The sequence below is a fragment of the Nymphaea colorata genome, chromosome 5, assembly GCF_008831285.2.
Source record: "Nymphaea colorata isolate Beijing-Zhang1983 chromosome 5, ASM883128v2, whole genome shotgun sequence".
In the NCBI taxonomy this organism is placed as follows: domain Eukaryota; kingdom Viridiplantae; phylum Streptophyta; class Magnoliopsida; order Nymphaeales; family Nymphaeaceae; genus Nymphaea; species Nymphaea colorata.
In genome coordinates, this window is record NC_045142.1 from 24,472,760 (window position 1) to 24,490,756 (window position 17,997).

Sequence of the window (17,997 nt, forward strand, 5' to 3'; positions counted from 1 at the left end):
AATAGTTCATAACTGGACGGAATAAGACTCGATGAATAACTGCTACGGGTGTGTTTGCCAAGTTGACAGCTTCACACTGGAACGACTCTGGTACTGAAAGATGAAGAAGAAGGTGACAGAGCTTGGAGACAGATGGATTGACCAAGTCTGAGATGCCACTGGAAGGAGGAGGATAGTGAGGTGATCGATGATGTTGCAATACCCACTGAATTCGACAGGAAGTAGATGCCCCCTTTTTTCATAGTCTCTACCAATCGTCTTCCCAGTTTGCAAGTCTTGAAATGAACATAAACCATAGTCAAATATATCAAATATAACACGACAACGTAAGTCATGAATCAATTGTCCAATCGAGATTTGTTGGAAACTTAGGAGCATACAATACATTAGGAATAGTCATAAGAAATCTTGATATCTCCATAACCCATAATAGGTGACCATCTACTATCTGCAAGTCTCCCATGACATGTTATGACATGTTTGAGTTAATGAGTGTAGCATAGTAAACAGAGTTATGACATGTTTGAGTTAGGTATCCCAAATGTATGCAGGTTTTTGTAGATACTCTTTTTGTTCTGATAAAAGCCACTGACTGCGTTAATTGGGGTTTCTGTAATCTTCATTGAGGGCCTTCATGTATGGTGCTTATCCCTCCTTTTCTTGCTTCGGGAGCACCTGTAAATCCAACCCAATCGCATGCAACATGCATGTAGATCTGTCCTTGTATCAAATGGAAAGAGGGATGGTTTTACCTCTCTGAATGTTGCACTCTAGAGTAAACAAACCATATATATTTTTAAGAGCTGTGTAATATTTGAGAGCTGTGACACCAATGGCAGGTTTTGTTTCAAAAGCTTTGCATGGAAATCAGACTATAGAAGAAAGAACTTGTTATGGTTAGAGGAGAAACCACTATTGGTTTTAATTTCTATGATAAACTCATTTTTTGTCAAATCACGAGTTGAATGTAGAACTCATTTTGTTACGCTATCTCTGAGCACCAACCTCACTAATAATTTCTTCTTCTGAACAAATACAACAATGTTACTAAGTTAACCTTTCTAGTATTATGAAAATATGAAGTTCATGCATTCTATGTTCCGAAAAGTTTCACAAGTTCAGTAAAATGAGATGTTTCACTTCTTGATGTCGAGGACAGTAAATACTATCGATTTATGAAATTTTTTAACTGAGTAAATATATGGTTACATAAATTCTCAGTAAACCATCCAAATGATAGAGAAAATGCCTGACCACTTGGGTAAGAGAAAAACCAGGTTCAAATTAATTTATTGAAGTATTTTTGTTACAATCTAATCTTATAAATATGATCTTAAAATTGATTTAGGAGAAACATATATTAAGTTCGTCATTCTTATTTTAATAATATTTTTTTAATAATAAAAAAATGATGTCTCATATAACATCAGAATTTTGAAATGTTGACTGTAGGAAGATCAATTGTTTTACAAAAATAATTTGAAACTAAAACATGATTTATATTAAATTATTATTTATAAACACATCAGGAGGTTCACATTTTATTTAAAACATTTTTTAAGATAAATTTACGAGGTTTGTTTTTTTTTCCTTAAGTGTTTTGGTACTACTTCTCTTTCTCTCTCTTTCTCTCTCTCTCTCTCTCTCTCTCTTTTGTACTTAGGGGACTTCTTGTCCCCAAATTTTGTTATATATTTCCATTTTATCGGCTTTCTCGCTCTCTCTCTCTCCCTCTCTCTCTCTCTCTCTCTCTCTCTCTCTATATATATATATATATATATATATATATATATATATATATATATATATATATATATATATATAAAGACACACACAGAGCATCATGGGGGGAAAATGAAAATAATTGATCCAAGGTAGAGTTGACATATCAACCAATTTAGGTGGTGGTGCCATCTTGGCTGTTGAATAACATTTATAATAGGTGGTCTTTTGAATATTTAAAAGTTGTATTAATAGCTTTTATTAATAGTTGTTTCAGTCTTGGACTGATTTTGTAATTTCTTTCTTTTACCCTAATTCTCATTTAACGTGAGAAGGGTGCAGCCTAATGGAATAGTCTGTGCAGTTTTCTCTCTCTCTCTCTCTCTCTCTCAACTTCTTCTCCTCTCTCTTGCAACATGGTATCAGAACGGGCGACGTGACCACCGGCGACTGTCTAACTTCCAGCGACCTTCTTCGCCGATCTCTCTTCCTTCTCTTCTCCTCTCCCTCTCTTCCTTCATCTGGTCTGGTCGGCAACATCAGCAAAGAGTGTGGAAAGGAGTCTGTCCACGCATAAGAAATATGCGTGAATAGACTCCAACCGTGGATATAAAAAAAAAATGGCACAGTTGTGTGGGATTCTGCATCCTGCATCGTTTAATATCTTTTGGATGGACATAAGATGGTGGATCACCCAAATGAAGGACTGCTGGTTGAGGAGTCGTGGATGCTGAAGCAGAAGTCTTGGTCAGTGGTGGACAGCAATCTGCTGTGTGGGAAGACGTGCTGCGCATCTACACGTAAGATTTTTTATTGGTAGTCGTGGTGTGGCCGCATGGTCCAATTTTAAACTCTTGTGGGCTGACTTACAATGGCTGAAAATCTCAAACTTGATTCCTCTCATGAGTTTAAAATTAGAGGTAATCCATTCTCATTTGGTTCTACAGTTAAGTTGGATGGTCTTAATTATGAAATCTGGTCGAGGACATTCATGATGTTAGTCACTGGACATCGAAAAAAATATTTACTTGAGGAAGATGAACCAGTTATCAAAACTGGAAAGTATGCTTCGTGGGAAGAGGATAACAACATGGTTATGTCTTGCATCATGAATAGTGTGGACTCTTCTATTTCTCCTACCATTGCTTATTACACTACTGCTAAGGAGATGTGGGATTTTTTATGTGAGACTTATTCACATGATAATAATATGAGCAAAGTATTCCACGTAGAAGAAGAACTATACAAACTACAACAGGGTGATATGAGTTTGCCCCAATATTTTGCAGCAGTCAAGGCCACTTTTGAGCGACTAAAATCCCTTCGTCCCCCATGTAAGTTGTGCTATAAGACTCATTATGAGCAAAGTATGGTTTCCAAGTTTTGGGCAGTCTTTCTCCAGAATATTCAGTGGCAAAGGCACAAATGCTCACTGGGAGTGATATCCCTGGTTTGGCAGAGGCATATAACATATAACAGGCTAAGTCGTCTGACGGTTACTCTATCAGTAACACACCCACATCAGCATTGGCTGCATCTAATGGGTGTGGGTCAAGTTCTTCCTTTGTCCCTAGAGGAAGAGGCACAGGTAGGGAGTTTGGAGGACGTGGCAGGTTTCAGTGTACCCATTGTGGGAAAATGGGTCATCTTGCGGACAGGTGCTGGGATATCTATGGTCGACCATCTGGAGGCTCTCAAGGAAGAGGGTCTAAGACTCCCACAGGCAGAGGTACTTCATCATCAGTTCCTAAGGGAATGGCTCAGGAGGCAGCCATTAGAGAGAATCCAAATACATCTGAGTCTTTCTCTCTTAGCCTGAATAAGGTAGAGTATGAGCATATATTATCTCAAAGAGCTGCTTCATCTTCCTCATCAGGCTCTGCTTCGTCTAGAGTTATTGGTTCTGCTCTCTCCACAATTTCACACGACCCAGGTACAGTTTGGATGATTGATTTTGTGCGTCGAGGCATTTTTGTAGCCGGCCGCATTTGTTCTCTTCCTTAACCAAGTTTGATCGACCACGGTTTGTTAAATTAGCCGATGGCAGGTTCTCTCCCATTATGGGAAGTGGTGATGTTAAAATCTCCCCTTTATTATGTTTATCAAATGTTTTATACACTCTAGAGTTTTCGACAAACCTGTTGTCAGTGCAACACCTAACATTTGGTTTGCCATGTAAAGTCATGTTTGACCCTAATTCTTGTGTATTTTAGGACTTACAAAATGGGAAGATGATTGGTGGAGGGCATGAACAAGGGGGAGCCTACCTTTTGTCGACATCTGTGGATTCTGCAGCTACTTCTGTGTCTCAAAAATCCACTCCATATCAATGGCACTTGCGGTTGGGTCATCCTTCTCCATCGAAGTCGCGTCATGTTATTCCTAATATGTCTATGTCTGAGAACTTTGAGTATGAAGTTTGTCAACTTGGCAAACACACTCGAAGTAGTTTTCCTTCAAGTTTAAGTCCATCCAGTCATAGTCTCTTTGATCTTCTTCATGTTGATGTATGAGGGCCCAGTCGGGTTGCTAGTAGATCTGAGTTTCGTTATTACTTTATCATTGTTGATGATTATTCTAGAGTCAGTTGGGTGTTTTTGTTGAAAGAGAGGTCTGATGTCATATGTATTCTCAAAAATTTTATTCTAGAAATAAAGACTCAATTTTCTTCTACTGTCAAATGCATTTGCACTGATAATGCTTTAGAGTTCAAAGCCTCCAACTTAATGCAATTTTACAGCAGTCATGGTATTCGACCACAGGTTACATGTCCTCAGAAATCCCAACAAAATGGGGTTGTTGAGAGGAAACATCGCCAGCTTCTTGACATGGCTCGTACTCTTATGTTGCACTCTCATCTCCCTACGGGTTTTTGGGGAGATGCCATACTTGCTGCTTGTTACCTGATCAACTGCTTACCATCATCAGCTATTCAAGATGAAATTTCCATCCAAAGAATGTTTCCCAATCGACCTTTATTTCACCTTCCTCCAAAGGTGTTTGGTTGTACCTGTTTTGTTCATGTTCTTGGCCCACACAGGGATAAACTTGCAGCTCAGTCCATCAAGTGTGTTTTCATTGGCTATCCCTCCCATAAAAAAGGCTACAACTATTTTGATCCCTTAACTCATAAGGAGTTTATCAGTGCGGATGTTACCTTCTTTGAGTCTCAACCTTACTACATCTCCTCTTGTCCTCCACAACAGGTCTCCCTTTGTTCCTCTTCCCATTCCTCCCATTCCACTGGAGTCGATTCCTTCTCACTTTGAGTCTGTTTCTCCCTCCAATAGTCGCTTTACGGATCCTCCACAAACTTATATCCGTCGACATAAGGCTCCCACTATTCCTCCACCAATGTCTCCTTAGGAGGTAAGCTCTCATGAAAGTCTAGATTATGACACTCATGGCTATGATGGGGCCGATGACCTTTCCATAGCTCTTCGCAAAGGCAAACGATAGTGTACTCTTCATCCTATATCTCATGTTGTTTCTACTGATAATGTTGGTGGTAACCTGCAGAAGTTTGTGTCAGCCTTATCAATGTGCTCTATTCCTTCTAGTCATCAACAGGCATTACTTGACCCAAAGTGGCGGCAAGCTATGCAGGATGAGATGGAGACTCTACCGCAACGAGGGACGTGTGACTTGGTTGATCCTTCGTCTGCTTGTGATGTCGTTGGCTCCAAATGGGTTTTCACCATAAAGTATTTATCCAATGGCTCAGTGGAACACTACAAAGCTCGTCTTGTGGCAAAAGGGTATACGCAAACGTATGGTGTTGATTTCTTTGAGACTTTCTCGCCTGTAGCTCAGATGGGGACCATACGTCTTCTTGTGTCAGTCGCAGTGCATTATGATTGGCCCTTATATCAGTTGAATATCAAAAATGCTTTCTTATGGGGATCTTGATGAGACTGTTTACATGCAGCAACCCCCTGGTTTTGAACTTCAGGGGGAGTGTGGTAAGGTGTGCAGGTTGAAGAAAGCTATCTATGGATTGAAACAAAGTCCTCCTGCTTGGCTTTACGAGGTCTCAGCTGGACCATTCGTAGTTCATCAAGAAAGGACCTAGAGGTACAGTTGTGCTAGTGGCGTATGTTGATGATATTGTTTTGACAGGTGAATGTGAGCAGGAGGTAGCTCTAACAAATAAGTTTTTGCAAAAACACTTTGTTACCAAAGATCTTGGTCATCTACGGTATTTTCTTGGCATCGAAGTTGCTCGTAGCAAAGAAGGAGTTGTGTTGTCAAAAAGGAAGTATGTTTTTGATTTTTTACAAGACACAGGGATGCTATGAGCTAAACCAACAACTCTTCCTATGAATCCACGGGCACATCTATATGAGGATGACTCAAAAGAGGTAGCTTCATAAGCCTACAGATCGTTGATTGGTAAGCTTCTTTATGTGATGGTGACTCGACCAGATATTAGCTTTGCGTGGAAAAATTAAGCCAATTCATGGAAAAACCAAAACAATCACATTGGGATGCAGCTATGTTGATTGACAAATATTTGAAGTCCTCCCCTGACAAAGGTCTTTTCTTCAAAAAAGGTACATCTCTTGATGTTGAAGCTTACAGTGATGCAAATTATGCAAGCTCAATTGATGACAGGAAGTCTACCACAGGGTTTTGTGTGTTTGTGGGAGAAAATCTCATTTCCTGGAGAAGTAAGTAAAAAAGTGTTGTTTCTAGGTCTAGTGCGGAGTCAGAATATCGTGCGATCACTCAAACTGCTGCCGAAATGACTTGGTCTAGATCCCTACTTGAGAGTCTTGGTATTCCAACTTCTTTACCTATGAAAATGTTTTGTGATAATAGAGCTGCCACCTACATTGCCAATAATCCTGTATTTCATGAGAGGACAAAGCACATTGAAGTAGATTGTCATTATATTCGCAATATGGTTCAAGGAGGAATCTACATGTAGCCTCAGAGGATCAAACAACTGATATCTTTACTAAAGTCTTGCGTATCGCAGAGTTCTCTAGATGTTGTGACAAGCTGAGCATGATTAATATCTACGCTCCAACTTGAGGGGGAGTGTTGAAGAACATTTATAATAGGTGGTCTTTTGAATATTTAAAAGTTGTATTAACAACTTTTATTAATAGTTGTTTCAGTCTTGGACTGATTTTGTAATTTCTTTCTTTTACCCTAATTCTCATTTAACGTGAGAAGGGTGCAGCCTAATGGAATAGTTCGTGCAGTTTTCTCTCTCTCTCTCTCTCTCGACTTCTTCCCCTCTCTCTTGCAACATCGGCAATGGCTCGCATAAATCATGCCTGTGACAATCTTCTCCTCCCATAAGAGCCTCCATCAATTTTCCCATCATCTGGTTCCGCTGTAGCAACTGATTTCAGTTTTGTCTTTGCAGTATATGTTTCGTTTGTTGTGTCTGTTTTTGAGGTACACTGCCTTGATGTCATCTAATCTAGTGTGTTTCTAGTTATGGGTTTATATGCTACTTGTGTGACTGTGTCTGAACCCTTTCTTTATCAAATGCATCTGATAACTTAGAAGAAGAAAGAGGCACTATTGTGTCTCTTCTGTTCAACAGACACACAATTGCTGACTTCAATAGTACCTAAACCCAATAAGTTACATATTTTTTTGGTTTCACATGCCACCTGTTTTTGAACCCTTTTATTGACAAAAGCTGGACAAGAAGAGACAAAAAGGTAACGGGCACATTTATCCAATGTTTGCTGTTTTCTTAAAAATTCTAACTGTAAATTTTGATGCAAAATTTGATGTGTTACTTCTTATGTATCTCTAAAATTCTCCATCAGAACAAAGGCCTTTGGTTGCTACTCTCCTCTTGCATCTTGTTGTTCCGATAAGTAGTTTCCTTTTATGAACTAACATATTATTTTTTGAGAAATATGACTGTCATCCTCTTGTTTAAGCTCAGGTTCTGAAACATATCAGACCCATTATGGTGTAGGCACTGAAAAGCTTATAGAAAATAACCAGTTGTCCAAGTGCTCAAGTGCAACGAACCCCTCCCTTTGAGAGAAAATAGTTTCTACTTCCAAGAGATGTTTCAATTGATCTCAAGATCTTTAAAAAAAAAGTTCTCAGTTTTGCTTAAAAAAATTTTAGAAGTGCCTTTTTCACACAATGATATGTCTTCGTTTTATTCGTAGTGCCTTCTCAACTAAAAGGAGAAAATTTCAAGTTTTTGTTGTTGATCAATAGAAGAGGTAAACTCGAAAAATTCTTAGTATGAAAAATGAGGAAAAATCCTATGAAGCTGAGTTAGTCAATACTAGGAAATGTTTTTGATTTTGGGGATTAATCATCTACAAGGATTTAGCAAGAAAATACTTAGAGAGAAGCCAAAATGCCTTGTAAAATCTTTATAGGTTGCAAAATGAGAGTTGAGAGATGGGCTCGAGACTTGTGTAGTTGTTCCTCTGGGTCGGTAATCAAGAGTACCGGGGTAGGCATATAGGTGATTTATGTCTATTCCACGAAGATAACGACTTATGAACTTTTGGCTCGTCGAAAGCCCGTAAGGTGAAGCGGGTTGGATACGTGACAAAACTATACATAACCACCAAAGCGGTGGGGTCTCGTAGTAGCCTTTGGGGTGGTGAGGTATTCCCTCAAAGGTGAAGGTCGGCCTGAAAAGCAAAATCAAAAGGCAAAAAGCCAAATACAAAAAAAGAAAAAAGAAAGCAAGAAAAATAAAGAAAAAAACAAAAGATACATGTCAAGAGATGAAAGGCATGCAGGCTGAACTTGCAGAAATTTAATGCGACATTCTTTCGTAGATGTGCGATTCTGAAATCAAATTCTAATCCTCCTTTTGATTTCCTAAGACGCTGAGGATGATACCTTTATGTTCATATTTTGAAAATTGAGAGAGATCCCTTCTAGAAATTCAACAACATTGATGTGAAATGAATCCTGATGCTTGTACGGTACTATGGGTAAACGAAGGCCTTATTATTTGCACAACACGGCCACTCAGTTAAATTGATGATTTTTTGTTATTTTAAAGTAAAATCTTGACATCTCTTGTTATGTTTCTTGGCTTTCTTGGTGTTTGAGTAACCACCCAATCTTGTTACCAAGCCACTAGTTGTTAACGGAATAGACAAAACTTCTTAATGCTAGTATACCCAAGTTGAGTGTGCTGAATTCCTATCATCTCCTTTGTCTTAAGAGAGGCATGCCATTCAGGAAAGAGGATTAGACTCGAACCATAATTCAGTCTTAACTTTGAGTCTTTTCAAAGACATCCCAGACTTAGGGTTGAGTCTGTCATGGATGGCTTATTATCCCTTTTCAGGGATTGATTTTTCATTGGGACAATTGTAGATGTTTGTAGAACAGTACATAGGAAAGTGTTGTCTTTTGGTTGTAAAAAATTGCAAAACAACTGAGCACTCGAGAACTAATGGATCACGTTCTAAATTTCATAGAGAGGAGACATGGAAGTTCAATCTTATTTTAGTTAAATAGCTGTCTGATTATGCTATGTGTGCTTTTATTCTCTAGCATTATATGCAAAGAAATCTATGTCATATGGGACTTAAATTTTTTTGGATGGGACAAAATATTGGAACTAGAAAATATCATAATTGGGGATTGGAAACTGCAAGTGAGCTGATATATATCTTTCTTTCCTTGAGCTGCTATTAAATACAATCTCTATTTACTTGTTTAATTTGGGCATGTCACATTGCTGAACTGAGGGTCGTGTGCTGTTTATTGCCACTCATTGTTTATCATCCATTCCCGGAAAGGTTTGCTGTATATCAAACGGTTATTCTCATTATACAGATGAAAAATAACTTCTACAGACTCCTGTTGTTCAATTGGGAAACAACAAACAAAATTAGGTATGTTGTTCTGTGGTATGTTTGTGAAATTAGGTATGTTTGTGGTTCTGTGGCAGCATTACAATGTCTACAGCTTTACTCAATTTACTGTTTAAATGTAGTGTTGCTACTAATACAACATTGAGAGTGGTTAATGAAAAGACATGAAGGTGAGTAAGAACAAAAATGAAGATGAAGGCAAGAGAATATTGCAGCATCTGTGACTACTAACCCTCTCCTACTGTAGAATTTTTAGTATTACTTGTTTTTGTACCTGGTGTTGTTGGGTGATTACGTCCATTTTAGTAATTTTTTAAGCGGCAGGTCCCTTTACAGTAGATATTGGTGTGACTGTGACTGGACTTACTCCAGAGATGAACAAATTTCATTTTGTAATGGAATCTTTTTTGGCTTTGTCTGTTCTATTAGAAGAAGCCTTGTACGAACTTTTACTGGCAGTGCTTTGGCACTTTGTTTTTGGGTTACCTTTCTGAGCAAGAACTATGTTTTTGGTGGCTGCTTCTCAACAGTTACTCTTTGATTGCATTGCTGATTGTGGACTGAAAGACTTCCACGACAGCTGCTTCATTTAGCAAATTCTTTTAGGTGTATTGGAAACTCTAATGCATCCACTTGACTAATTGGAGCATGTTTAATTCACTGTTATGTGCTGGAACTGTAATAAGGTGTTCCAAGGTATAGTTTCATGCTGGCCTCTTCAGCAATCACAAGCATATTTTATAGAGTACTCTCGCTCCGGTGCGGACCCTAATGTTAACCTTTCGTGGATTTTCTCTTCAACTATATATTGTTGTTCAATTTTGATAGAGCTACTCACACCCATAATGAAGAAGAAAAGAGCTCAATTACTAAAGCACTATCAGGTAAATATTGTATAAGCCCAAGTGACTGAACTAGTGTCCAAATGGCCTTCCTTTGAAATGTCGTTGCATCAAACACCATCAAAATTTGCTTCAAAATGAGGACTGCATGTGATGTGCACCTTGGTAGGTCTAGAACATTAATGTCAACTATGCATGTTAAAAGTTTAGGGTGATATACATAGATACTTACATACATGCATATATATATATATATCCTCTGGCAATGCATTGGGCAGTATGCTGTGCTGGGCAGCCTTCCAGCTCAATTTTGATAGTGTATCACAACTTTTTCTGGTGGTACATGCTTGATTTAAACAATCTTACCTCTAAAATGAATTTAACAAATGGTTCATGTTCGTATAATCTAATTAATATGTTGAAGTCGACATGGGTTTTATCCACCATTTCTGAACCTCTCCATGTTCATGAATTATGAGAACTTGAAGTTTTCCTGACTTAATATTTGAATATCATGACATGCTAGTGACAATTAAACCTATAACCTGCTAAGTGACTCATCCTGCATTCATCTACTGTTATCTCTCATCTATTACCTAGATCTATAAAAAAAGTGTGTGAACCACCGCCATATTATGTAGCATTAACGTTCAGGACAACCCAAGATATTTCCATGTCTGCACGTATATTTGTGCATATAGAAACAGAGCTGCGACTTTCTAAATGCACTGAGGTATGGAATATCCAAATGTACATCAAATAAAATATAACAGAAAATATGACATTATTTCCTTGATCTCGTGAGTGTCTGGTTTACTGAGGTCATCTAGACGTAATGAAGGATCCATGCTGCTTAGATTTGCTTTGCTTTTGCAGGAAGAGATCGACAAGCTGTACAATACTTTGAGAGAAGGGAAGATCTAAAAAAACTCATTGCAGTGGTAATGTCTTCTTCATGTCCATACCTCCTTGCATCTGCGTTCATCATATTCTGTTAAATCAAGATAAAGGCGGTGAGCTTCATAGGCAGCCTTGTGGGCTTAGTCCAAGTTTGTTCACCAACCTCTCCTTCCATGGTTCTTTCTTTACTCTATGTACCACCTCAACCACTTGATATGTGATGCTAACGGTGATCCAACAGGCTTCAGTCTAAGTTTTTGAGATCCTGCATCTATTTATAAATAAAAGTATATTATAATTCTGATAAACTGTAATTCCTTTTCTAAATATCATTAGTGTTTTTTATGGACCAAACTGCTTAATTTCAAGGAACTTATTAAATTGCACGGATCATACGTAGATCAAATGGTACCGATGTCTCAATTCACTGTGTACTTTCTCTGTTACTGTCCTTGTAAGGTACGATGGTCGGCTCTTATCTGGATTTATCTCTTAAAGGCCTGTTAATTGATTCCATCCTTGAATGTGCGTAGCCAATCTGCCATCCATCGCCGATTCATGAGTCTCTCCTGTCAACTTTTAACTATTTTTTATAATAATATTATGATATTGATCATGACTTGTAAACGTTTTTTTGCATATTATATAAATCTGCAAAAACAATAAGAGCTATAACTCATCTACTGTGATTTTGTCAATGCCAGCAAGCCATACCATAAGACATTTAATGAGAAGAAAAATAAGCATAATAATTAGGATTGGCACTCCTAAAAATGTATTATATAGTACTATTATTTGTCATCATAGTTTGAATATATTCAAATGTTTTAGCAAATATCTTATAGTTTGGCTTGCTGGCATTGACAAAATCACATTCAAGCAACCCCTTGAATCTGACCCGATCACTGTCGAACCCATATTTACAAATAATCCCAATGAATATGGCCGTTGTAATGGTCTCTACTTCATCCTCTTTCTTGTAAATAATATGGAAATATTTTAAAATAATTTGCACATGCCACGGAAAACGGGTCTGACACGAGTGCAGATATATAAATGAATCCAGATAAGATCCAAGACTACAATCGCAAAAATCTTTTTTTTGCATTCTCAGCTGTTCTGGATTCGACCCAGATCCGACTCTTTCATTTACTTAAACTGTTGTCCGACCTGAAAATAGACCAATAACCATATCCGATTGTGTGCAACTAATAATGGATCTGGGTTCCCATCTGAATCCAAATTTAACTCTAGGATCTAAATTTAACTCCCGAGGTGTGGAAATTTTGAGCTTGTATCCAAACTGAACCGGGTCAGATTACAGAGAAGCTCACCAACCCTTAGAAAAAACGCAAAAGTCTATTACCTCATACATGTATTGAACAAGCAAATTGTGAAGTTGGAAAGGAACCACACACTGACTACACTTGGTGCCGTGCTATTTAAGCAAAGGATTTGGATCCAATATCCAAACTCTTTTTGGACCTTCAAGGATTGGATTAACGTGTGGGCTGGACCTCTACCCAGTTTTGAGTTGGCTCTGGACCAAAGAGACTCTAAAGATGGTCATGGCATTGATACCTGATCTGAGTCTATGCCTGATCAATCAACACATCCAAATCCTTTCACGGATCCAAACTTAGATCCAAACTTGAGACTGAGCCCAGAGGCCTGATAAGAAATATGTCGATCTATTTCTGGTTCCCTGATAGGATCCAATGGATCTCACCCAAGAAACTCCTTGTACGTACCTCTTTCTTTGCAACCAATTCCGGATCCCATTGAGTTTGGTGAAGATATCCGATCCATAAGACCAGCTTCAGGCGTACTCTCAGTGAAAGATACGCCAGCCTCAAGGTTATTCTGGTAAATTGATATTTGAATAATCCCTCTCAACGAACCCTCTGCCGCGGTTGCGATTATAACTTTTCATCTAACGCAACAACGATGAAGACGCCCCAATGTTTGCCAAATATTACAAAGTCTGCCCTTTCGAAGAATTTTTTTTTTTTTGTTCTTCTTTGGGTCTCATTGTCTTTGTGAGATGTAAGTGGGTCTGATCTAGGGCTTTACCTAGTCTGGCTTACTTGGACTCGAATTTATCAGTTTCAAATTCAGATTCAGATCTGACAGAACCAAATGCGTAAAAAAGACAAAATTCGGATCCGAAATTGGCCAGTATTCAGCTTGGGTTCTAATTAGATTTCAACCTCTATCTGGATTCAGATTTAGTTTCGGTTGCAAAATCCGATTTCCTTTCAAATTGGTAGTAAATATTTTCCAATTATCTTGTATTATTTGAGGTACCATTGTCATTTATATTCAATTTCAGGTTTTTAATTGCTCTTAGCATGCATCAGCATATAAGTATGAGTAAATGTAAATTCTATGTGCCAATTGTTTATCAACTAGTCAGAAAATTTTGATTAATGGTTTAAAGCACAAATGATAGAAAGTTAATTTCTCAAAAAAGATTCAATATAGTTATCTTACAAAACCATTGATTAAGATAATTGAACAACACATAAATTAGTCAATATAGTCTTTTATATTTTGATCAAGCTACAAATTTCAAATTTTATATTATGTTCGAACTGTTCAAGCTTTTTACCGACAATGTTATGTCAGGGCGATAAAAATGTAAACTAATATTATATGATGAACGTGTCAATCATGTTTTTCTCATTGTTTCTTTTAACCGTTCATTATATTGGATCAAACAATTTTGATTAAATAGTTAGGTGATTCTAGAAAAGCTCGAGCCATTATAGATATATATATATATATATATATATGTTAGATATTAGACACTTAAGTGCTATGCAAATAAGAAACAATTTTTAACCAGATCAACAATTAAAAGAAAAACAATAAAACAAAAGATAAACACTAAATGAAAATGCTGTATCATATATATATATATATATATATATATATTTCTTCCATTTGATCTAAATGCAGCAAGAGTTCCATTGTCACACCCCGACCTTTTGACACCCAAACATTTTTTTTTTAAACATAAAGCATCGAGGCCCGACTACTCTACAATTCAAAAGTGAAAGAGTTATGTCATTCAAAACAATGAGGCGAACTTTCATTTATATAATCATTTCAATTTATTCAAAATCACATCTATATATAACAAAAATGCCCCAAACTATATAATTGATGCCTAACAAAAACAAGACATCAATAAAACCAAAATAAGACGCGCCGGCATTACAAAAGACACATCCCAAAACCTTTCCAGTAGGACGTGAATGAAGCCATCTCCTCAACCTGCTGCCCCGGATCTGCCAAAACCTGAAAAAGAAACAACTGAAGGCTTAGCCTTCGTATTATGGCAACAAACCAGGAAAATACCAAACCCTCTTATATAGGGCTCAAATCAGAGAACAATTATCAAAATCATTCATCATCATGTCGTGTCAGAGCACGACATGTACAAGCCACTCAATGGCCACAGTACACAATTTCAATCACATGCTTTCATATCAATCACATGCACATCAGTCACATGCAACTATATACATTACATTTTCATTAACTTTAGTGAATTAACAGTTTCTGTGGGTGCAACACAGGCACATGCACACCATGGGCGGCCTACAACCGAGAGACAACCCTCGTGATGGCCCATAACAGTATGGATCAATTTCATTTGCTGCAGCGGTAGAGCACTCATCCATGGATGTGTGAAGTCCAAGGAGAAATACCTTCCCTAGGACACCCGGGTTGGGAAGGAGGGAGCCCAACGCTCCAAGCACAACACACAACAGTACCCTGGGGCCTTGCACCGCCTGCGCTCCGACAGGCGAGACCAGTGGCGAGAACGGGACATCTCCCAAACATACAGTCACATTCCACTGGCCTCTCATCTCTTAATCGTTCATTATTATCATTAGAAGAATGTATTCACAGATTGACTGACTAGCTCATGAGGTTTGTACACTTCACGAGTGCACCCACACCTCCAAATGCCTCCACACGAGGTCTACTCATAATATTAACAGTCATAACTAGCCGTCATATACTATGGGTACAATTACCCTCCAATCCATTCATTTGCATTATTGCCCACGACAATGTATATGCAACAAAATACACATTCATGTCAATTATCGCATCAATCACATCTTTAAAAACTTAGCCAAACCACAGAGAGTTGTCTCGATCTGCGATTGGCTCGTAGCTGTCCTATGCAGTTATCATTCTATGATGCTATCTAATGCACAATTGAGGTCGAGGAGACACTCGACTCGATACTCCGTCTCATCTGTCCTAAACAGTTATCAATTCTAGCATGCACATGCAAATGCGTCATTTTCAAAACAAACTACTAATAACCTTTCAAAACAGTTCATGTTATATATCCAAGCATACATATACTCATTCACATACTCATTCACGAAACAATCAATCAATTCACATCACAATCATAGGATCCTGTGATCCTAAGAGCACATAATCACACAGTTGCCCTAGGTAGGGATTTGCCTGGCATGCCGCCATACCTGTGGCGCGCTCACAAAACTCTTCAAAATTACTCGACTTTCGAACTCAAGGTCGACGGGACGTGCCCGGTGAACCTACTGACATAAACAAAAAGTAAGATTCATACTACATACCTTAACAATTCAAACAAATACAAAACAAAATTATTGAGGCACGTGTCATCGCCGCAAGAGGGTGTCGACGGGTAGTGTCGTCCTACAAGCTCTCCAATAGGCCACTTCCCAACCTCTTGCCGTTGCATGATACCAAACGACAAAACACAATGTTCGATCAATTCATCCTTAATACATTCTTAAATGCTTTCTTAGGATTAAAGTGTTTTCCCCAAAAATACCCACACTTAACGTACTCTTTCCCTAAATAACACCAAGATACGCCCATAAAAGGATGCACTACGTGCTCCCTAAGACGGTTCTCACTCTTCCCCACAACCTCACAATCACTACCACCATGCTTTCCTAATGCTTCGAAAATTAATCCATCATGCTTAACTAATCATTAAATACATGAATCATCGCTTTCCAACGTAATCCTAAGTTTCCCCCAAAAGCAAAATCGCTAACATGGGTCCCAAATAATTAATTCTAAACTCTAACATGCTCAAACAATAATTATACATGCTTTTATCGATAATATTCAATAATATAAGCTCAAATAGGCCTTGCTCACCCCAATCTAAGTGTCAACGCCTCCGACAACCACCTCAAGCAAGCTTACAATCGATCCCCAAATGATAGTAATTGTGCCAAGCTGCCACCACCAACACTGATACCAGGGGAAGAACGCATTCCCCAAACGGGAATCATAACAAACAGTGATGAAATCCATGAGAAAGAGTGCTCGGAGAGTGTGTAGGCAAGGGGAGGCGCTGACAGAAAGGGGCGGGAAAGGGGCGGATAGAAGAGAGAGCGAGGGAAGGATGGTTCGGGCAGAAATGGGGAAGAAGGGCAGTGAGGGGGAGAGGACGTGAGAGAAGAGAGAGAGCCGGTGGGAGGGTGAGGGTGAGTGAGGAGAGGGACCGTGCGGGAGGGAGCTAGCGGAAAGGGGAAAGAGAGTGGCGAGATAGAGGAAGAGAGGACGTGCTGCAGAGAGGGCAAGGGAGCATGAGAGTGGCAGAGAACATAAAACAAAGCACGAGAGAGAGAAAAAGAGTTTACCCAAGTGCCGCTGCCTCAGTCGCCGTTGTCACCACCGCCGCCGGCACCACCTCCGTCTTCTCTCTTCTCTTCGCCGCCGAGCACCTCCGCTGTCTTCTTCTTCCTTGCGCTGGCACAAGTGGCAACGGAGGAGGAGGGGTCTTTGAGGACGCGGGAGAAGAGGGAGAGGGGGAGGGGTCTCTGAGGAAGACGCGGGAGAAGAGGACGACGTCGGGCTCACACGCGGGTGGAGCTCGGGTCCCTCGACTTGCCCAACAATATGACTTGCCCACCAATTTAAAAAGTTGAAATTGTCTTTAGAAGCAGAAAAAGAAAAGTTTGTGAGAGCGGATGAGATTGGAACATGTGATGAGAGGAGAAAGTGTCGAATCTTTGTTTTTTAAGGGAGTAACTACTGCATATTAATTAGCCTTTGTATCACGTGAATATTTTAAATGAGAAAGTACGAAACCATGTTCTTTTGATAGTATCAATGTGACATCTAATAGGAAAGCTTTGGCAACACCAAATACCCAACTGCCCTACCAATCAATATAAATTAACATTTAATGAACGGTTGGAACATTTGCATGCTTGTGCATGCATAAGAATTGGGTGGTCGCTGGCCGCCACTGGCCGCCGCTGTCAGGTGGGAGGGATCGGCCTCCGCCCCCACCCAAAGGCAGTGACGCTGAGGGTGTCAGACTCCTTTAGGGCTACAAATGACAAATGGGAGCTCGACTCGACGACTCGACACATATTTCGTTTGCCTTGACTTCAGCTCGAACTCAAGTTGTTGTAGAAGATGAGTTCAACCTCAACTTGATAGACTGAGTCGTAGCTGGAACTCAATTTGCTTAAGCTTGTTTATCAATTTTCTTTATTTTAAGTTTGAAATCTCTATCTGGCCTAATTTAACTGTTATTATTATTATTCTAAAAATCTCAAATAAAATAGACAAACAAAAAACAAAAAATACTTTTTTTTTTCATTTTTGAAAAATTTTCAGCCACTCAGCGTTTCAAATACCTTTACAATTTTTTTTTCCAG

General features: G+C 38.8%; 1 protein-coding gene and 1 long non-coding RNA gene across 4 annotated transcripts in view; one reads left to right on the forward strand and one right to left on the reverse strand.

Annotated features, from left to right (window-relative positions):
- LOC116254889 (long chain acyl-CoA synthetase 1-like) overlaps nt 1-11,559 on the forward strand; it is a 93,336-nt gene extending 81,777 nt beyond the window's left edge. The window contains exon 20 of the mRNA XM_050077732.1: nt 11,273-11,559. Within this exon, the coding sequence (XP_049933689.1) occupies nt 11,273-11,320 (48 nt within the window). The 3' untranslated portion in view covers nt 11,321-11,559. The remainder of the gene's footprint in view (nt 1-11,272) is intronic.
- A 2,819-nt stretch (nt 11,560-14,378) lies between these two features.
- Nucleotides 14,379-17,823, reverse strand: LOC126410055 (uncharacterized). Of its 3 annotated transcripts, none has more exons than XR_007573321.1 (3): nt 16,481-17,823; nt 15,811-15,885; nt 14,379-14,599 (listed from the first exon to the last, which is right to left on the reverse strand). It is a non-coding gene; the product is annotated as an uncharacterized LOC126410055 (long non-coding RNA). The 3 variants fall into 3 exon arrangements; XR_007573323.1 differs by having other exon boundaries at nt 15,811-15,888; XR_007573322.1 differs by lacking the exon at nt 15,811-15,885.
- Between the last annotated feature and the right edge of the window lie 174 nt (nt 17,824-17,997).